Source organism: Opisthorchis viverrini, assembly GCF_000715545.1.
Source record: "Opisthorchis viverrini unplaced genomic scaffold opera_v5_515, whole genome shotgun sequence".
Lineage (NCBI taxonomy): Eukaryota > Metazoa > Platyhelminthes > Trematoda > Opisthorchiida > Opisthorchiidae > Opisthorchis > Opisthorchis viverrini.
The window spans coordinates 201,522-224,427 of record NW_008752177.1 but is presented as its reverse complement, the minus strand read 5'-3'; the positions used below and the strand labels follow the sequence as shown (position 1 = coordinate 224,427).

Here is a 22,906-nt window from a genome sequence, read left to right as displayed (position 1 = left end):
CTGATCCGGTGTTCCAACCAGACTCGGGCAATGCTCCGAAGACATCGATGATTAAACACTGAGGGTCTAAGCTCGACCCTTGACGGATAAGCTGATGTCACGCCTACGCCATAGGTAACGCAGGTTCACAAAAGCTGTTCTGGCCTTCCCAATCCGGATGTAAATATCTTTCGGCAGACTACTGGGACTGATACAGCTGCCCAGGTAAACAAATTTGTCCACTACCTCAATCGATTCATCCGAAAGCATGAAGCCAGGGTAGAGCCCACCCAGTTTTGCAGTAGCACTTTACACTTTGCAGGTGTGAAGCGCATGCCAAACCGTGAGGCGGAATAATTTAGATCATTTAATACGCCTGTAGGATGGGCTTGTAAAAGTTGTTCCCATATCACTTTCCAACTACTTTTCATTCGACAACGAAAGGTGTTAAATGAGTGTTCAAGTCAATTGAGCTGTTCTCTCTCTCATTATCTCTCTTTATTCGACCTACGCTCAGTACGTCGGCGATGTCTTCGCTTCTTTTGCTTTTCGCCATCCTCGAGGGAATGTGTGGATTTGCGTTGCCCATTTGTAGCGTCTTCAGTAAACCTGCTGGATCACATGGACGCTATTACTATGAAGTAAGTTATCGTTTTGTATCTGTTTTTGCCAACTATATCATACCAGTTTCTTTTTGCGCCCACCAACCAGTGACCTAGGCTCCGGTTCCCAGGCTGTCTCGTGACCGCAACCAACTGATTGGCTGATTTTGCATGCCGCCAGCGCAGGAAGAGTCATCTGTCACGTGTCAGAGCACGCACTGCACGTCCGTAACTGTCGTTCCCCAAGCCAGATGGACTGCATGTTAGTGTTCGATTGTTGCACGAGTGTATCATTCTCAGAGCTTAAAATGTAGACAGTCTGCAATTATCGATCGACAGGCTATGACAGCGTCGCTGATCGTTGTATTCCTCTACCACTCCAGTCATCCCACTTACTTATCGTGCGTAGTCGACAGTGCTTTATGGCCTGAATTAACAGGCGGTCCTGAGGGAAACGAGGAGCCACAGATGAAATTTTACAAGTGAATTGAACTGAATCGGTGTACTCAAGGTCTCTCTGCACAGTTTGCACGTATCGTAGCTCCTTTCGAACCATTGATCGCACCACTAGGACAGGCTTAAGATCCACAGGTTGCAATCTATTGTAGCTCCGCAAAAACACTGAAAAATCCTTAACTGTACGAATGACTGTGGTAGACTAACTAGCTGTTCTACGTCTCACAATAGTTCCAATAAATCATATTCCTTATACCTTCCCCACCTACAGAATTTTCTCTTCTTCCAATATGGTCTTTCAATCTTGGCTTTGTGTTACCTGCAAGCCCTTATATTCTACTATGATCAGAAAGCAAACTATTGCCAGAAATACAATCGAAGGTTTGTCCAGCACCAAGCCAGGCTAGATGAGGTCTGGCCATGTCACCTGAAAACTGCGCCAGAGTATTTGGCGAACAATATTGATCAAAACCCCCCGGGACTTGCACTAGAATACGAAGTATTAACGACCACGGAACAGTGGAACAAACCGTCCACACCGGAGACATCGGAGCCCTCCATACTTCAAGGTAGGTGTGCTCTTCATTCAAAGAACGGTTTTTTGAAACTAGTGCTTCTCCAACAAATGGTCACCAAGGGAAAGGATTACTTGGCCTCCTCTTTTGGGTCACACTATTCATAGAGACTGCCCGTTTAGGGTGAGTGATAGTAAACACTCTGTCGACTCTCTTCAGAAAGGGTTTTGTTGGACCAAAAAATGACACACGGACATTCCATGGAGACTTTTTCGGACGGATAGTTCAGGCGTTCTTCAAAGTAACTTATTAAACGGTAGAACAAAGTACGTTATACTGAGGTGTTTAAACCTCTGTATGGTCCAGTCTCGGCGAAGCCAAAATATGGCTTCTCGCCGGTACTGAGTTACACTCAATTACTTCGTGATCATGCAGCAACTGTTTTCACAGCAATTCAATAAAAGAGTTAACATCTTGAGTACAATGAATGAAAATTCCCGTAAAACACCTTGAAGCCTGCTTAAAATTCACACCTGTGGTGATATGGGCTAAAATTCTGGCCCAGAGAACAGCAAACTTGTGCTGAAAATCTTTCACCGTACCTACTGATATCACTTTGTGCGTGAAAACATGTTAGACGATGAAAAAGCGGGACAACCGTCTGCGTTTATGGATAAGCAAATGCACCGAGGAATTCTCACAACGAAATTGTTTGAGACGCTACCATAGAATACTCATGTACTGATTACTCATACTAATGGACAATATCTCAAATGTCAATAGAGCCAACACATAAAATCATGAATAATCTTTGATGAAGTTAGTAAATACTACTGCGTCTAAGGTTATTTCGGACTGCTGTTTCTTATGAAGTTAGTCAAGCTCTTGATGACAAGTCCGGTACAATATTCCGCACCAGGCAACACGTTTGGGCGATTTCATCGTACTTCATTGACGGACTGTTGACAAATAGGAAGTGTAGCTTTAGTTGGGTGGAAGTGCTAGTACGTTGTCTGAGGTAAATGTTTTGGATATCCAATAATCGTGTTTCGCTACCGTCTTCCACACATACTATGCTGAAGCTATACGGTGTTCTTCAGCGCCGTCATTATGGAATAGTGTATTTGTTGTCACCTGTTGAGCGGTCGTGCAACTCGGTATCCCCTGGCTTCATGCTCCGCTCACTATGATATATCAAGAGGCACGGTAGCTTCAGACAGCCCTTTGTGGAGACAAAGGCGAACCATTACAACTGTATATATAGAGTAATCACAGTATGTTCCACAAGGTCGTACTATAATATCCATGAGGGGGCGAGGAGTATCGAGCTAAAGATACTCGATCCGGATTGGCTAGCATTCCGACCAATCAGGGCATGCCTTTGTTTGGCCCCAGCCTGCACGTGACACATCCGATGTTCGCTTATTAGGGACGGCAGGCCTCCGGACAGTACTTCACTAAGCCGACGATAAAAATAACGACTAAGCAAGATAAACTATCACGAACCTATATTTAAAAAAACGAAAACAATGGTGATGATTTGAAATCCGAGAAATACTTATTGTGCCGCACTTTATCCTTTCCTTTAACTGTATTAGCCTCAATGAGTGTTTTGACGTGAGTGTGTTTCGACCTACGGTGATTTGTTCGTACTCCAGGCTGAGTTGTATGATTTCCATTCAAATGAACTTCACTCAAATCGCCTATGAAGTGCTAGTCAACCATATGATATTCATCCATTGGGATATTTCCTATTGTTGTGTAAGCTAGCCACTTAAGGAACTAGAAAACATCCTTTCTGCGGTTCTGGAGGTTGTTTTCTCAAGGTGAAGACCATAATAGTTAATTATGTGCCTGCAAAATGGTCTGTTTGATGAGGATGCTTCTTCTTACGGGGCTTGTGTGAGTAGTCTGTGTGATTTCGGAACCCCCGGAACCAAAAACGAAGGCTAATAACTGAAGGACCATTGTACTCGAGAATTCTCAGTCCATGAGTTATTATAAGATCTTTCGTGAACTTCCAGTATTGGTTGTTATCTACTACCACAAAGAGTACTTCAAGTAACATAACCGAGTAACACAAGGAGTAATCTTTGGGGCATCAGCCAAATGTTCCAATGAATAGAAGGGGGAATTTAGTGTGGACTGTCTGATACGCACATTGGGAAGCACGTGCAGAAGGGACACTGAATAGTGTGTGCAAGGAGTAATGAATAGAATAGAAGGGGGAATTTAGTGTGGACTATCTGATACGCACATGCTGATATGCATGTGCTTCCCACGTGCAGAAGGGACATTGAATAGTGTGTTAAACATGACCGTCTGTACTGCTGCGGATGTACTTCGTACACTTTTTTTCGCGACCTGATACACAAATGTTCGTTGAAAGACGTCTCGAAAGAGGGACCGAAGCAGTGCTCTACGGCTCGTCAAGCTATCGGTACAGATTGTCCAGGGTATGGACAGCGAATATATCATCCTGGACACAGATTGGTTAAGTAGTTTCTTGATCTATACAACACATTATGTAGACAGATTGATCGATATGAATGACTAATTTGTCAATAAATGTTTTCCATTCATTCATCAGCTACACTCACGGATAAGCCCGAAACCTCCCACCGACCAAGTTCAAAAGTACCAACGACCAGAGTGAGTCTTGTTCACCATATGACACTATCTAAAGATACTAGCAAGGATGCAATTTGCACTGGTTCACAAAAGGCCTCTGTTGCATGTCAGTGTAGAATAAAGTTGGGAAGTGAAGAAAGAACTGAGACAAGTGAGAAGTACATGCACCGTTATTCTTCTGTACCGATCACATAACTCAGAGTATGTGACTGCTTCAGAAAGAGGAGAGACACTTTTATTCAAAATTTTAGGTATTGAGATCGATGGTCTCGTCTTTTGAAAGCAACAGAACTCCAGGAACAGGAGCACCATTTTTTCACCATGCCAAGACACAATCGATCGTGCGCTGAGCAGTGGATCACGTTCGTATGAGTATTTGTGTGACGTCACCATGATCCTAGAGAAGAGTCCAGGAGAGATTGCCAATACCCAAACTGAGCTCCATTAGTGCCGATTTTCAGACTTTTTAGAAGAAACAGTTGGTAAAAGTATTCACAGATCGTTCATTCCTGCCGTTGAATGCACTGCTTTATGGGAAGATAAGCGAACCACTAACTTTGTCTCTAGTTGATGCATCAGAACGAGATAAGTTTGACGATGGTGTGTGATAGTCGCTGGCGCTGGACTTGCCGTGTCCATTCCTCCCTTAATTTTTGCCTACTTGTAAGTAGTGTAATTTATACATATTACCGTTTCGAGCTTTGTGAGAGAGGACGGCCTTTTACCAGCTAGGCAGTCGACGGTGCATTTCTAGTTGAAAGTTAACTGGTACCAACAAACTAAACGGATGCTGTTTGGAGCGAAAGCCAAGAAACCTGCTATAGTGACATTTAAAATATGTACTTCTTGTTTCTGGTATAAGTGATATAATGTGAGCTGTAGAGACTGAGCAGCATTCTTTGCTGAACTCGGGAAATCAATAACAGAAATACACAGAGGATTGCGACGGAGGACTGGAAGCTTTTGAAACGTGGGGTAGAAAATAGATCATGACTACTCAATCCGAAATGCTTACGATATGTGGGCGAAACTTAAACACAGAAAAAGCCCGACTTATTTCTGAAATATTCTTTACAGTCTAAACGGAAAATACCCTCTGGAAAGTGCTAAGCACACGCATCGATGAAAAAGGAACTCTAAAATCTCCCGAAATACTGAAAACACATTTGGTAGACAACGAAGACCGCCAGAAGATTGCAGGTTAGATCAGAAAGGATAATAAAGTCTAAAAAAAGTTACTTAAGGACACATCGACTCCCGTTTTCATTACTTGAAGGTGTCCTGGGAGCAAATTCAGCGTGAATCCAAATCATTTCAAAGATGGTGTGAGGGCGATTTTACCGTCTGTTGATATGAAACGGCGGTGTCCCAAGGGATGGAAACTTCTGGTACGTGCGCAACATCGTGTGCTTCTCGTAATCCCAGCCGCTCTCACAGTTATCGGGAGGCCCGATGATTAGTTTGCATAAACTTACGCACGTACACGCACACATACATACGCACGCAAGCATGAGTGCCTGCATGCACGCACTTTCTATTCAGAATTCAGTGCATAAATGAATCCACTCGTCACTTTTGATTTTGCTGGGTGTATAGTAGATGGATCAAAAGCAAGCGTCACTTGAGTATTTCGAATAACTGACGCAAACAAGGTAGCCGACCTAGAAACCCGTTTGCCTAGCGAACAAGGACCAGTGCATGACCCATGCCATTTGAGTAGGCCAGCCAAACAGTTTTTGTCACGCTAAAGAGGGATAAAAGTGGTTTTCATTGCTGCCATTTACCGGCTAGCAGTAACAAGCAGTTAACCGATTAGTCGATTTAGCAGCTATAAACTGTGTACCGTTCCAGTTGCTGAAGTTTCCATCAGAGGGAAGTGCGAGAGCCTGGGGCATACGGCCAAGACTTGGGGGTGATGGGTTGTTTGGTTAGTCCGGGAACTGGAGAAGTTGCGCACTCAAGACGATAGCTTTGATAGGCAAGCTCCGCTGACTGCGCGATTGGGCCATTCCTACCAGTATCATTAACCATTGGCGAGTTGAGTCCGGGGGTCTCCATCCAGGGAGGCGGCTGCTGTTTACCCCACTAAGTTTAATGATTAGTGTTCATACTGCTTAGGGATCATACACTCAGACGCTTCCACTCAGCACACGGCTGAGCGAAAAGAACTCTGCATGCAGACGGCTTTCTGGCATGCTGAGTACATGTCCTAACCAGCGTAAACTGTGTAGGGCGAATAATTCGTCTATCGCGGGAGAGTTCCTTCTTCCTAAGACCATCTGGCGTACCTCAGTATTACTGATCCGATGTTCCCACCAGACCAGACGAATGTTTCGGAGACACTGATGTTCAAACACTGACATTTTTCGTATGTCTTCTGCGCGTAGAGGCCGCATCTTTGATCCATAAAGCAGTATACACCGCACTACCGCAGTGTACACTCTACCCTTGACAGACAAACTCAAGTCACGTCGGCGCCCTAGGTGTCAAAGGTTGACAGAAGCTTCCCTGGCTTTTCCGATTAGAGCAATAATCTTATCTCCAGCCACTCCAATAACACCTATACAGCTGCCCACGTAAATAAAATCGAATGACTCGTCTGCTTACACGAGGTTTGAGTTTGATCCCACATAGTCTTGTACTAGCGCTTTACACTTTGCAGGTATGAAGCGTATGAGAAATCGTGCGGCAGATTTATTTAGATTATTTAGAATGGATTCCATTTTTGAAGAATCTGAACCAAAGAGAGCATTATCGTCTACATACCATGTCTGTGAGCGAACGTCCTGGGGGAATTTTGACCATCAAGGTTTCAGAGGCAGGCAGAGAACATTCAAGCACCACACCAATTAAAAGTTGGAGAGGAAAGGTGAGAGAAGTCAGCTCTTGTCTTAAACCAGTGGACTTGGTGAACCCGGGCGAAAGCTTGTCGAACACTTGTACGCGCCCAGAAGAGTTTGCATACAGTGCCTTCACAAGGGATGTTAGTTCGGAAGGGGCACATTTGATCACCAGACACGGCCAAAGTTTCTGACGATCAAAAGACTCACAAGCAGCTTTCAGGTCAAGAAAAACGACCAACTTGAGACGTTTCAAGGAGCGGCGTTTTTCCGGAATTTGTCTCGAGGTAAAGATATGGTCGATTCACCCTCAGACAGGATAACAACCCAGCTTGATTCCCACGAAATTGTCTCTCCCGATAATCGACCCAAGTGCGCAAAATAATTCCAGAGCACATCTTAGATGTGAAGAATACAAGGAGGATAACACGACGGCTTTCACATAACATTCTTGCACCCTTTCTGAAAGCTGGGATGACGGTCGGGGAGCTCCAGCCGGCTCCAAATCTCCTGCAGTATGGATGTCAGACTGTTCACCAGTACCTCACCACCTTCTTCTATCCAAGCCAGGTGCCTTGTCACGTTGGATGATTGATATTCCACGCTGGATTTCTGTTGTTCATGGTGGGTTGGTGTCGACGTTCCATTCAAACTCTCCAAGTTCTTCCGTTTGTTGCGTTGAAGGAGACCAGCTAAACTGTTCTCTGAGGTGTTCAAAACAACGACTGAGGGAGTGAATTGCCGTTCCGTCTTTCTTCCATGGGGCAGGTTCAGTAAACGGTACGCGATCGCGCCAACCTGATGAGCCCCAAGAAGGGCGAAACCGGTCGTGGGCTGTCGATGGATTTTCAGCAACCTTATGAGTAGTACATTACAAAGGTCACTGTGCACTTCGCACACAGACACATGCCAATGCACAAGTGTCGGATGGGACGGCCTTTGCGACAAGGCGATTGGCAGGTACGAAGAGCGGAACGAGCAGAGTTTAAAAGTACAAAGGTGAAGTAAGCACTTGAATGGGGGAATCGTCATAAGGTCAAGCTAGGGGCCCATTAGCCGCATACTGCTCTCAGCTACAGAACCTTTACGAGTGGAGTATAAATTTTGCGCCAAAATGTTCCGATTTGTTACATAAGTGCTCAGACCAGAAGCCATTCTAATCTACATACATATTTTTGCAGCTCACCAAATTTCATTGTCCACTGAAGCAATAAGATCTCTTGCGCAAAAGTCTGGTGGAATAATCTCCCAGCAACGCTGGGGCCCCGGGATACCTAAATGAGGCTCAAAAGTTTGGACTCGTACTCTGAACTCAACTGCCTGTCTCTTGACATTTTCCCGAACAGCTTACACTTTTCGGTCGCATGACATTTGATGTTCTTCACCCGACATTCTTGAGTTATTGTCCGGCGGGTTCGTGATCGGAGCTTGATCTTGGCCATCCATATTGCCGTTGTTCTGTTTTTAGTTATCTTTCATTCCAAAGGTTACCTTTCACAGTTGGCCAGGATCCAGAGTGGGTTCCTTGTCATCAGTTCACGAAAACCAATGTGCCCATCGACTACCTTCAACCATCTGCTTTCAAAAACATAATTTTTGGTACAGATTATTCCGGCTTTCACGTGCCACTGTCCACTTACTGCTTTCCCATCTGTTCCATCTTGGCTAGCAAATCAGCTGGTAATATACACCAATTTCCAAAACAATTTGGTTGTAAAGGGGGGCCTAACGGAATATCAGCTAGAATTCTCGTTTTTAGCACTCCTCAACCGCAAGAGGGCTGCATCAAGCTTCAGTTAACACGATATTTAAGAGTGCGCGATAAATTTTCTTCACGAAACACACTACTCAAAGTGTATTCAGCAACCCTACGAGTGGGGTATCCTGACAAGGAAATCCATGCTCGTATTTGGGATAACCTCTTAGAGCGAAGACGTAGAATTTAACAACATGCACCAGTTTACCTTTGCTAACTTACACTTACTGTGGACGGGAAAGTGTCTATGCCTTGATGTTGTCAAAGTAAGCACTACTGTTAAATTTAAATGTAATAAATATTTCGCATAATCTACAGGTTCAGAACTTCAGTGCGAATTCCCATCAAATCTTCCTGATTATTTGGTATGACAGTTGTTGCGTATATTTGTTTTGACGATTAGTTTGTGTACGAAAAAATATCTTTGTAGAAACATGAGTAAAAACCACTTACTACTTTATCACCAGTATCCGCGATTCGCCCATTCCGTGCCACACCTGACTTTCGTGCTGCCAGAAGACAGTGTCACTGATACCAGAGAATCAACTGGAACCAACGCAATCGACCGAAACAACACAGGTGAACTGGAAATTCATTCTGTTGAACACATACCTGAAACATCTGATGCATTTCCACAACAGTTCGAATGCGCTGATCGTGAAACCCCGGTAGAATACGGTAGATTTTGTGATCAAAATGTAATCAAAGGGGATAAATCGCAAGCCTTGGAAGTGGAGCAGGGAGCAAGGTCGGACAATTCGATCGCTGATGATGACAGTACTTGTGAGCATCTACACGTACCTGAAGTCCCATCTAACTCCAAGATACCTACTGTACGGAATTTTCGACAGAAACTCTCCAGTGTATTACCACTGCAAGTACTTTTTGGCGACGATCCTCAGAAAAGCCGTCCTCCAGGGTGGTACTTTTCTCGTGACACAGAAGGAGTCAATCTGTATCTCCGTCTGGGAGCTGTGGGTGAGTGAATGCAAAGAAGAGTAAATATCCACACTTGTTACGTCCGTGACCCTAAATAAAGTTAGTCTCCTTGAAATGGTCACTTTTGATTGGTTGTCGATAACTGGTCCGGCTAAAACATTGCTATCGATAAGTTTAAACTCTTCTTCAACGACTTTGTATGATCACCTGCTATCGACTTGGTAGGAACTATAGAAGAAGTTGGCAAACCATTCTCGATATGTGACCAGAGATGTCAAAATGCTGACCAATGTCGTTGAGAGCATTTCCATTGAACTGTTATCCGTGTGTACTTAGCTTGTTCCCAACTGTCACAAAACTCCATTCAAATTCTTTCAAACATATTAGTACCAGAAAAAGTAAACATTCAAATCCAGGACAAGCAACGACAGGTGTTTTGTTGAATGTATGATCCGCTTGTCTGCAGTCAACCAAGGTGTGCATAATTATCCACATAGCCCAACTACCTGACGGACTTACAAGCTGGGTAGCACAATCCTACTTATTGAGAAGACCAGCAATCCCTTCTTGGTCGAACTAACACGCATTAAACCTTTGCCAAAACATGGAGCATCAGGATGTCGAAAGCAAGTTGATCGCCGGGGGAATCACATCGGTACGATCAGTTACTTGTGTTTACACAGTTTTGCTTCTCAACTTCTGTTGGCAATAGATTCGGTAAAACGTAGCACTATACTGCCCACGGTCATGTACGTGGCTGCTGGACTGACATAACGCTAACTTTCAAATAGATAAAGGACTATCGATCAAGTCGGCATCGACCGTGCACTTGTCCCAGGATTTGAATTTGTATCTGAGCCTAGTGGATCGGACCGACTTATATGTTGCTGTGTCCGAATCGTTATGTTTTCCGTCTGTCACTCAGTTCTGCCAATGCGAAAGGCCGGGTACCCACCCGCAAAGCGATAAGTTAGATTGGAGATGGTATACTGCGATCGCGGGACACCGAATGCATTTCAATGCTATCCATACATACATAAAGTAGGATAGGACCAAGGGGGCTTCCCATGGTGAGACTTTTATCTGCTTGCAACGTTCACATTGGACGCTGAAAGAATGTCACTTGCGCTCCAAGTTTTCCATCGTTGTTGTAGACAAAATCACAAGTTTTACGGTTTCAGATGGAGGCACATTTATGAACAAATTTGTGATGTCCAAACTTGCAAGGTGCTCACCTTTAACATTCAGCTACGCAGCCAGAGCTATCTGTTCGAATCTAACCCTCGGTGCATGGGCCATCAGCCGACCTCACAGTATCTTCCGTGTATGTGTCTACCACTTGACTAGTTTGTGCTCGAAGGAGTTTGCCATTGCTAGGATTGGTCTGAGCGTCTGGCTTGTGTAGTTTGAGGGCCAGCAACTGTGTGCTCGTCGATCTCAAAACGTTAGCAGTGTTTGATGCAACAAATCTATCCTTCAATGTGTGTAACTCTTGGGGCAACTTTCTTTCCAGCGCAAATGAGCTGTCTCCAACAACCGCCCGGTATGTTCAGGCAAGACGTTCATAAGCCCACAATGTGACGACCGCATGGCTTAAAATGATGTCTACTTCGAGTAAACCGATGATTTGGTTTACTGAGAGGTAACCTCCCAGATTAGCATGGTTCACCGCGATTCGGTCTATGGGGCGGTGATTTTAGCGAAAGTTGGTGGACAGTTTTATGATCTAACCGGACGTTGACCGTAATTTTACGATGACTACTTTCATCACTCTTCAGAATCATAAAAGCGTCGGTAAAAAATGGGCCTATCTCTCGGTCGAAAGATCAGCACAGGAAGCGCATTCAGACCAATGAAAACGCATGATTAGGTTGCCATGTACTTCCCTTTACTTTTTCTCAATTTATCCAAACTGGACCATTACACCTAGTATTCTAGTAAAGCCACAATGATTACATTACATTTTATTCATCACACTATGGTCCAGCAGGTTTCAAGCCTCCGTCGAGTTACCTGAATGGGAAGTCCTGGCAAGTGGGTCACACAATCGACACAAGCAGAACACTTGCTGAGTGGTCGCCTGAGGAGTTAAACAAACCAGCCTATCGCTCAAAATGTGAACACGTTCGCCTTTTCAGGTGCTCCCAGCGTGCACCGGTGGAGTAGTGGTAGCACGCTCGCCTCGCGTATCTGATAGTTGGAGTTTAAATCCCGACACAGACAAAGATATGCACTGCTGAAGAACTCCAATAAGGGCAAAACTCGAGCCCAGTGCTTCAACCCGTGGTATGGACTCACCAAAACGATAGGGCCAGGACAGGGGGAGCACTGTTCAAAACAGAGTGACGTGAACGTCAACTCTACAGCTACCTGCACTTGGTTTAAGAAAGTGACCGATTACTTGGCCAAATGCAGGGTGTTAATCTTAGAAATTGCACGAGTAGCGAGTCTAGGGAACAAATTCACTCAATACCGTAACCTACTTCATCTAGGTGAACTAGTGCTTCACATGAAACGGAACGAGAGCTAGCACTTGAAAGAAAATGCAACTTGTTGCTCAGAGTGGTTTTTTAATCGTATCATGGTTACACACAAACAGTATGAAGCAATGTAGTGATGATCTCAATACATAGACTTGGCACTTGATTCCTTGTTTGGCTTCCCGTGAACTTTCTCGTTGTACCAAGTAGCGATTAGTTGGCTTCTGAGATAGCTGATTACTGGTGTTTCTGTTTAAGCTCTTCAATCACCTCGAGGTTATGACCAGTAGGGTGAGTGAGTTCAATACAGTATGAACGAATGATGTCCTGGCAACAATCAGGATTACTTTCCCATCAACAACTCTCGACCAATTGAAACTCATCCAACGCATTCGTTTTACCCCTCAGGATTCGGATTTGGTGTGATGATCTTCGATGGGTTCAAGATCGCGGAACCCTGGGAAGCTCGGTTGAACGATCAGGACTCTTGTCACAATCACTTTTGGATACCAATACACATTTTACATTTTATCTATGTGTTCTGGCAGACCTATTTTCTTTTCAAACATCATCAGGTGAGTCGTTGGATAAGGTTTTCAACTATGGCGATGAGTTTCTCATGGATGTTGTTGAAAGTGCCCATCTCACAATCAGGTGACCTCTTCAGGGGATGAGGAAGTAGCTTCTTAAGTCCAGCGATCCCTGTTGGGTGCAGGGGGGGGGGGGTTGAAGGACGACCGATGTCATCCGTTTCACTTGTCTTCTGTAATTGACGAAGCATGGTCAAGTTAGTTGCAGACAGTCTTAATCATTTCGAGTTGACTAACAAGTAATGCCCACAGAAATCATTCTCTTGGGTAAGGCACATTCAGGATGTCTCGTATAAATTTCTTCAAACTACTGAATCTTGTACCTTACACTGCACGACAAGTCCTTATAACTCACCACCTTCCCAGAGGGCCTGATTCCGTACACCCTTCTTGATATCATCTAACATCAAGCAGGCGATTTCTCTGGCTTCAGTCAGCAGCACTACACAGATATGTCCGTCAATTGGTTTCAGTAGTCTTCAATGAGTCATCGTTCAGGAGCTTCCTGAAGTCACAGGTATTAATTAGTCGGCATTCCACGACCGAAAAGAGTGTTCCGAAGAGTAAATCGTGCTCCTGGTTCATTTATTTATCCACCATTCGTTCACTCGTGGGTTACCACTTAAAATCAGTCTCTTTATAATAGCTGAATAAACTAGTTCTTGAATTAGCGGTCGAACAATTGGGGCCCCATCCTCTATGAACGCCCTATCTTGGGTAAAAATGTACTTTTGTATTTCTAGTAACAGAGTCTTAAAGGATATGGGTAGGAAAAAGACACGCATAACTCACAGTACCACTACGCAACTAGTAAGCAAGATTCAGATGAACCTCGTCGCTGACAACTCCAGTGCTTTCGGTCCAGCCACACAGTCAAACAAAGCTGGACTTGCTGACATCGTCTTTGACACCATCCTGTTGTCAGTTGATGCATGCGATTGGTGTTTGCTTGTGTGTGGGAAGGTATTACCATGATGTAAACAGTAAGTATCAACTTATTTGTTCGTGACTAACTTCTAGGCTGCGAAGTCAGCTGGCTCACACAGTACAAGATTAGAAACCGATTCCAACACTGAATCTTCTGCTATGTTTCGTGTACGTTCTTATAGATTGTTCAACAGAAGCAATTGTTCATTTGCGTTTGTAACAATGATGTATCATCTCACTTTTCAGCAACACCTTTATAATATACCACTCCCTCTGTTCTCTTTATCAGGTTGTATTCAACGTTCAGAAGTTTGTGCTCCGTTTCCTACTATGTCATTTAGCCGTTGCCAATTTATGTCAGTGGTTAAAAACGGTCGTTGATGAAATCAGCGTTGAACCTCATGAGACAACAACCTCGACGCTCCCACTAACGCTGCATGAAACCACACACGAACTGAAGAACCTATCTCTACTACAAACAAGCAGTGTGTCCACAGTCCATACCACAACTGATCCGCATATGGCCACACATTCTCGATCAATAGGGCACGGTAAGTTGACTGGTTCCCGCGGTTTCCGATTGAGAACTCTCGTGATACTCTGTGTATCCATCCCAAAACCCACCCAGTCTCATCATCATCGCCAACAGCTTTCCGCTGCCTGTCAGCGCACTCATCCCCGCACCTACCAGACACTGATCAGCTGGTCAATGGTTGATGAGGCCGATAAGTTCCAATGTCGAACTCAGCCTAACTGTTTATAGTTGGTGCATATAACATGCTGATAAAGTGACCAGAATTCTTCATATGAAAGGTGCCATTTGGAGGTGGTCCGTAGGCGTGCGCCATTTTTATGTTGTCGTGATATTTCTACTATATATATATAATATATATAGGCCTTTCACCTTTGTTTGAACCGGCCCCTACTGCCATATAGTGTGAGCGATAGCCAGTAGCTGTGTGAATAACACGTCCTCAAGGATAACAGTTGTCCTTCCTACCGGCAAGCGTGACACATTCTGGGTGAAGGTGTTCATTTCTTCTGTGTGTTCATTAATTGGAATGCAGTAGTACAGATCCATAACGCGAGACAACATCAGACCAAAGCTCCTCGTTTGTTTGCCCAAGGGTTCGCTGTTTGAGTGGTGCACGCTTAGGAGAAGCAGCTTCCACAGTGAATCTCATAGCGACAAAATATAAAAGTGGATTTAGTATAGAAACCGTCTGTGAAATCCAAGAAGCTGCTATCCAAGTCGGTTTGGAAGTCGCGAGAGATGCGGCACAGAGAATAGGTCACTCATGAGAAGAATTCCTTGAACGTGTCCACTTCACCATTCCCCGGAATTTCTCAGCGTTTCCTATGATTTTGTCGTAGAGTATGCGGAATATAACCTGTGACCGTTACCCTTGAGCGCCCCCGAAGCTGATGTGCTTTATTTTGCAGATTCTGAAACGAGACCAAACTTTCTAAGCGGTGAAGAAACTCCACATTTTGTTACTAGTATCGTTTTACTAAGTGAATTCATATTTCATCCAAGGCCACCGCCATCGTCAATGGACCATATTTCGGCCAGTGAGGTTGCTTCATTAAGCCCACTGCGTCTGAATGTCAGAAATGGGGCCAATGCAGACATCAAACAAAACTCAATGAACCTCAAAGGTTATGCTAAGATGAGCAGTAAAAACGGGACGATTGCTGACATAGCATAACCGGTGGTCAACTGGTTTGCTAAAGCGTCGAATGGTGGAACGAGAACAATGCTTTGTAGGTGATTGTGTGCAAGGAAACAGAGAAACCCACTAGATGGGCGAGCTGGTGTGCACACCTTCCGTCCGTTTGAGATAGTGAAACCTCCTCGAACACGATGAGATGAGTCGCCAATCGTCTACTGAGGCATTATTTTGAATCCTAGGGAAAAATTCTCGCAAAATAGTTTACACAGAGTGGGATTTCATTCGGGTTAGTTCCAACAGTGCTCTTTTCACTGGCTAGACCCGGTAGTGAACTGATTAACTGCAGAGCCATCAAGGAAAGCATGGAGGAAGTAGCAAGCTACCTGAACTGTGAGAAAGCTGTGCAAGCATTACTGTACAGGGATATTGGCGGACATGCGGCGTTATAAATAGCAGGAATCACCAGAGCAATTCTAAACCTAATTCCCCTACACTCGGTGAACCACTGATGTGTCCAGCACCTGACAGGACGCGCCCAGACATGAAAAGAATCACATGTGCAGAGAGTGACGCATCCCCAAGGTCACCATCCGCACGACACGTTTCGGGTAGCAGGTGCGTTGGCGGAGCATTCCAAACACGGCTTAGTAACATAAGACCAGTGGAGTGGGGCGACCGGAACACCGCTATTGGCGACGATATTTAGCCATTCAGTCATCTTATATATATTTACGCAGAAGCTCTGTATGTGTTGTCCTGACAACACAGCCGTGTCCAGGGTTCCCGTCTTCTCCTTACCGCGTAGTCTGGCCGGTTCAGTGCAGTGTAACCCCAATAGACGGCCACCCATGATACGACAGACAACCTCCGGTGTCTACCTGTCGGGTCAAGTCCGAATGTGGTGTTGTCGATTTGTTGACACTATGCGTAGAATGACAATGGGAGATAACATCCAAGAGATACTCACCCTTGAGATCGCTTTTAGGGTGCAGTTGTTGATGGAGGAAACTTGTCTGAAATTTATAAACTAACGTCTGACTTACAACCAGGGCAAAACAACGTAATTATTCGTAATTAGTTTGATTTTTTATAGCGAACTAGTCATCTATCCTTATGATGGAGTGCGCACTTTGATAAACCTTAATTACCAAATCACTTATGACAGCAAACTGCTCGTCCATGTACCCATCACTCAAGTATGTTCCTTTGGCCAATGATGCCCCCGTTCTCGAACAGTTGATTGAACGATTTGATGTTGATATAGGTGATGTTTTAAGTCTTTACGGCTCTCGTATCCATTACTCCAATGTAACCTTTTGGAGTAAGTTTTACCGCAAGACGTTTTCGAGCCAGAGTTTCGTTTTCCAACCCTGATAGCAGAGTGAACCAAGCAAGCTGAATGAGTGAGTCTCATACCCAAACAGTAGAACCCACTGGGTCAATAGGGATTTTCATCTCGAGCAGGGAAGCCTCAGAAACCCATTCAACTATTCAGTATGTTCTACGACTTGACAGCTCGCACTTGTGACTCGTGAATCTCCATTCTGCGTCTCATGCAGATCGATCGCCAAACAACTCAGTGTGTAGAAATGGGTAAAAAACATCGTCTAAGTCTGCTAAGTTTATCATCAAACCCAAATTATTTCGAATCTATCGCGAGTTGTCGTATTTCGAAAGGGATGTAATGCACTACTCATAAGGTTGCTGAAAATCCATCCACAGCCCACGACCGGTTTCGCCCTACTTAGGGCTCATCAGGTAGGCGCAGTCCCCGGGTTTCCATCAACCTTATGTTCTACTTGAAACCAAATTGTACGAAATTAGCGAATATACACTCATCTGCAAACTAATTTGGTTCTTTCGAGAGACTCACCTGGAACCCAGCTGAATCTCTCTTTTATGATGTTCTCAGGCAACACAATGTGCTGCACCAGGCCGCCTCATGTTTCAGTCGCTACGATATTTGAAATATCGCGATACATGTATATTTGTAATGTACTCCTCATAACCAAATTAGTTTGCAGATGAGTGTTTATTCGCTAACACAAAGAGTTCTTTCAAAATCCAATCAGCGATATTTTCCGAAGATTCTTCTGATAATTAATTTCCTCACTAGTCTGGTCGCTAATCTTTGATTCGCTGTCGCCCAAAAAAGGCTTTCAAGAGTCCAAATTAGGAGCATCGCCTTGGCGTTTGTTTAGTGCACGTAGTGAAAATTTTGTGGCGTATCTTAATTTTCATTTGGAATCTGTTGTTATCAGTCGATTTGCGCCGCTCACTTGCTCGCCCCCCCCCCCCCAAGATATCAAACGCCCTGCGTACGGCTGACCGATTTTATGCGTCCACGCCAGGTGTGGTCGAGTCAACCATCATATCCACTGTCGTTGCCGTGGCTCACTGGCCCACACACATGTCACATGAACTTTTTGGCCCACCATGTACGCAACAGTAACAGTGGCGTTACTGTGTCCGACACTCATGTGATTCGATTGACTCTCGCCATGATTTCCGCCCACACAGGACCATCAGTGAACTTTTTGGCCCACCATATACGCAACGGTAACAGTGGCGTTACTGTGTCCGACGCTCATGTGATTCGATTGACTCTTGCCATGATTTCCGCCCACACAGGACCATCAGATAATGTGTTCTACGGCACTTCCGAATACTGGCTGTGCCCAAACGGTCTCTCTCTCTCTCTCGTAAAGATCAAAATTTCCTCTCAACTAGAAAAAAGCAGGGAAAACGCATCAAAGATTTAGTTACGTGGGTGTCGATACCGCAAAACGGGAAGAGGATTCATATCTTCAAGACGTCTTAACATCCGTCCCGCCCAAATGGAGCATTTCTGTCTTCCTATATCGATCAGAAACCTAAGTGCCGGTGTCCACTGTTATGCCATCATGCTTAGGTCGGCCGACTGCTTGCGCCAAGCCTCGGGGCCCATTAGACGCTCAATGCTCTCAGCTGAAAAACCTTTTCGTGAGGAGTAAAACTTTTTGCGCCAGAATGTTGCACAGCTGAAAAACCTTTTCGTGAAAAGTAAAACTTTTTACGCCAGAATGTTGCATTTCGTTGTGTGTGTGTGCTCAAACCAAAGACCATCATATTTGCGCAGCTCACCAAATTCCATTGTCCATTGAAGTAATAATATCTCTTGCGGAAAAAGCCTGGTGGAATACTTTCCCAGCATCGCTGGGACCCCGGGATGCCTAGATGGGAGTCAAAAGCTTGATCTGCTACTCTGAACTCAATTGCCTGTCTATTTTAATCCATCAGGAACACGCCATAGACTTCAAAAATTCCATTCCACTGTGCGACTACTGAGCGCCTCAAGCCCCTATACACACGCCACACGCTACCAAGGGCTTGCGTACAGCGCACCTTCGGCTCTGTGTAAACCTTCTGCACAGGAGTCCAGTGGTTTGAGCATTGTTAATAGGACAACCTGACCCGGGTGCAAGCCATGCATTCGATGAGGCTGAGAGATCACCTTAAGGTCATATTTTTTCGAGACTGAAACGTTTAAAGCAAATATCCATTCGCTCAGGTCGTACAAATGCATCAAGTCGATATTTCGCCCACGGTTGGTAAATTAACGACCTTTCAGGCAGGCGCAGGATACGAAATACTGAACTCGACCAGAGTCAAAAAGTTAGGACAAATCAAGAAAAATGGTTGCTCTGTGACAGTGTTCACTCGAACGTTCATTTACCGGGGTAAAAAGCCACTATCAAATTCATGCTGTTAAGCTAGCTGAAAGTACCGAGACAAGTTTTCACTTTTCTTTGTTCATCAGCCGTAAAGTATCACCCTCCTTAACTAAACTACGTTTCCATAGCGATTCACCCAATAGTCTAGCTCTATTCAATAATAACCCCGACTTTACTTAATTCTTTACCCCATCAGGTTGCCGATCCACTGCAAAATACCTGGCCCCGTTCCTCTTCCCATGCGCAATCGAATACAGTCTCATAGCTGGTGCCATGTTCTACAAAATGTTTCAAAAAGTTGGCCACGTGCGACAAGAGTCCGAACGTCTGGAACGAATTCGTCAAGCCAACAACGTTTCGGGTCATTTTGCCGAATGTCATCGCTCTCACAAAGGTTTATTTATCGGATTGCTGCTGTTCATGGTCACTTTGGTCAGCATGTGTTTGTTCTTCATATTTTTCACACGACTTGATAAGCGAAACACTGCAATCACACTGTACCAGTGTACTGAACTGGTTCTTCTCGGATTGAGCATGCTCACTTGTGTGTTTACAATGATTCGACTTCGTGTATTACACTTGAGCAACTTGTCTGAAGAGGGCGCGTTCGACGACAACCTCTTGCTCGTAGGTTTGGTGGGTATGATTTTCTACGACCTGTTCCTATTGGTGCCTGCATTGGAAGCCATTCCATCGGGGAAGATTGCCGCCAAGCTTTTTGCTGCGAAAGCCCTCATGGAAATCGCACAGTCTATGGTTCAGGTGAGTTCGAATCGTGTACGTTTTTTCTTAATTTGTCATTCAGGTGCAAAGGACGATTGTCAGTATGATTAAAACATTTGTATGAGCTTATAAGCTGGCGACCATCATCTTACAAGTTGGTCTACACAGGGGTTTAAAGGAGAAGAGGAAAACTGTACCAGCTTGCGGCGGTACTGCCCATAAGATTGCTGAAATCTCTTCTACAGCTGTTTCACTTCCCTTTGGGGTCCAGTCTCCGAGTTGAGTTAAACGCTCCCTTGCACACTGACTTGACGTTGACGGGGGGCTCAAACGGATATCAGCCGCGTCTCTCCTCAACCGAATCTGCTTACATAAAGACCGCCACATGTTTCGCGTCAGTCAAAGTATTTTGTCTGTTGGGACCCAAAACTACCGAGACCTAATAAACTGTGGTTTTAGGTTGATATTTTGAAAAAAACGCTGCAAATGGAACTTGAGATTTACTCAGTACACTCAGTTGAATTTTCACTGGAAGCTGGAGTCCAGCTGATACGCAGTTGAGTCTCCCGTTAAAAGCAAGTTAATCTGCAAATGTGTGTAAATCTTCTGTGAAATTGTTCTGAGCCTGTTGCGTTGCAGCTTATCACATATGCCTTCACCTAGATCTGTTTATTTTTCTACTGTGATTCTTTATCATATTAGACTATCAAGTTAGGCTTTCTAGATAGCTTTCCAAACGTACCAGAAAACTCACCTCTTTCTAGTGGTACCTGGAAGCACTGTGATCTCTTCTGGCCCAGGTTCGGTTTTTGATAGACCAGGGTTGGTTTTTGATGGACTCGATGTGGTCAAATGTTTCCCACCGTTAGTGAAATCGGCATTACAATGGGACAACCTAATGGGACAACGTAATGGACATTATAATGGGACAACGGACAACGTAATCGATTGTCCGTGCGCCTCTTGTCCTGATCACTCAGTTAGGCCTCAGCAGTGATAGGTCTACCTACATGCGCGTTCACGTCACCAGTGACCACGACGATATCGTAGTCTTTCGCTTCTTGTAAAGGGACACCTAGGCCTTCACAGAAGCCGTCTTCGGGAGATTATTCGCACCAACCCTCTGGGGGTGTAAGCAGGTATACTAAACAGGATGCGGTGAACCCCTTTTCCAAGATTCTTTCACAAACTTTGCCGAACGATCCGTGCAGAGGTGACCGGCAGTGATTATTCAATCAACTGAGGACGTTACCACTTTCTGCCTCGTCCTTTCGCGGAGGAAAACGGTGGGAGTGACTGGCTAGTGTGTTCACTTACAATACTTGCGTACTAAATTCTTGTTTGTGACGGGAAGTCCAGATCAGTATAAGGCAGTCCAGCATATGGGCAAGCGCGGCTTTTTGTCCTGCTTGTTTCAGTGTGTAGACATCATAGGCGGTTAAATGAGCCAGCTTTCAGGGTTACAAAGTTGAGTAACACGTGTGAGGCTGTTTACGAAGACCAGCATGCAGATGTTGCTGCGAAGTTGAACAAGCCTGCTGCTCTGAGTACTGGAATCCGCATTAAAACGGGTGTGACAGGGCAAGGAAGGACTACATGAAAGCATAAGGAGGGTGGGGTGGGGGTCGGTCGTAGCACATTTCTCCTGCTCGCCCTGCTGTATGCAGCGAGTAAGGCGACCAGGCTGATGGTAGCACGCAAGGGCTGACATGGCATCACTTTTGGTTGTCTGGTTCATGGCTGCATGCGCGATGGCACTGTGAACTCACGTATAAGAAACCACGCATGAAAAATGAATCATGGGCGGTTAATTACGGATTGTCATATTAAAGTGGATAAAAGCGAATTCTCTACTCCTTGTCACTAGTTAGAACCTTTACGAAGGTACTCACTTCTTCGTTTTCTGCAGGTATTCTTCATCCTCGAGGGGTCACGAAGGTGCGCAGGGAGTGTGGCACATGTCCATAACAAACCAGGACGTACTCTGATCACATTTCTCCTCATTCTAAATCTCGCCATGTGGTTCGTCAACACATTCGAAGTCAAGCGGGCGGATAACCACAGCATCCACATAGATTATTACACAGGGATGGCGTGGAAGATCATCACACACATTTCTCTGCCAATGATTGTGTTTTTTCGATTTCATTCCACTGTCTGCCTGTCGGATATCTGGGCCAACGCGTACAGGTTTCGAGCAAGCTAGCGGTTCACCGGCCGATCCAACCCCGATTGGCTCTTCTTTAATTCACCAATCATCTGTTTGTATGCGCATTTTCATTTTGATTGGTTAACTAGTTTGCGCACTAGTGTCTCTCAATTGTAAGATAAGTTGGCTGAAATATATATGGCTCGAGCAGTTGAGTCATATACCTGACCCACTCCCATGCGGGACGCGCCAAATTCATATACTTCCAAAGAAGGTGGATGGAATCTGTTGTATCTGACCAAAAGCAGTTCAATCTGAGTGTTTTCTTGATACAGTTTTAAAATACGCATCCTCTTAAATTACTAACTGGTTGTAACAGCAAAAAATCATCTTAAGGTGCGGGCCTTTCGTCAGTTAGGCTATTGCGGACATAAAGAAAGCGCCATTCATATTTCTCTCTATCAGAAGATAGAGCTGTCTTTTAAGGGTTTATGAACAAGCGGAATGACTGCACCCAAACTTGAAAATCCCATGTGTCCAGATGACTGGTATCACAAGAACTTTGAACTAGGAACGTTTTAGAAAAAACTGAGCTGGTGGATCACTACAGCGTCACATTTCACAGGAATCGAATTTATCAGGAGTAAATTTTCAAGCGGTTTGTTCCTAATTTTGTGTGTTTCTCCTGGTTTCCCCTTCAACCCAGGTAGGGTTGTTGAGTTCCAACCCTAACTCCATTCCTCTGGTAAAGTCCTTTTATCCTGGAGGTGGATATTCGTGGAGTACATGTTCTAGATTCGGTCGTTGGTTAGTCGCTGAACCAACGTTTTGAGATGGAGAGCGTGTGACAAATAATAGGGCTTGTTGTTGCCGTTTTCGGTCACGTTGGTAGAGGTCTCAGCTCTTTGCTGCTTCGAAACCTCTACATCCCGC

The 22,906-nt window shown here is 44.7% G+C and overlaps 1 protein-coding gene across 1 annotated transcript; it reads left to right on the top strand.

Moving 5' to 3' along the window:
* Positions 1 to 499: 499 nt before the first annotated feature.
* On the top strand, positions 500 to 22,181 carry T265_15458 (hypothetical protein; the record flags this gene model as incomplete). The annotated part of the gene is made up of 8 exons (XM_009178205.1): positions 500 to 620; positions 1,309 to 1,606; positions 4,143 to 4,204; positions 9,247 to 9,757; positions 12,607 to 12,773; positions 14,005 to 14,266; positions 19,298 to 19,863; positions 21,734 to 22,181. The coding sequence occupies 8 exons, from the start codon at positions 507 to 509 to the stop codon at positions 22,028 to 22,030; spliced, it is 2,277 nt and encodes a 758-aa protein (XP_009176469.1).
* Between the last annotated feature and the right edge of the window lie 725 nt (positions 22,182 to 22,906).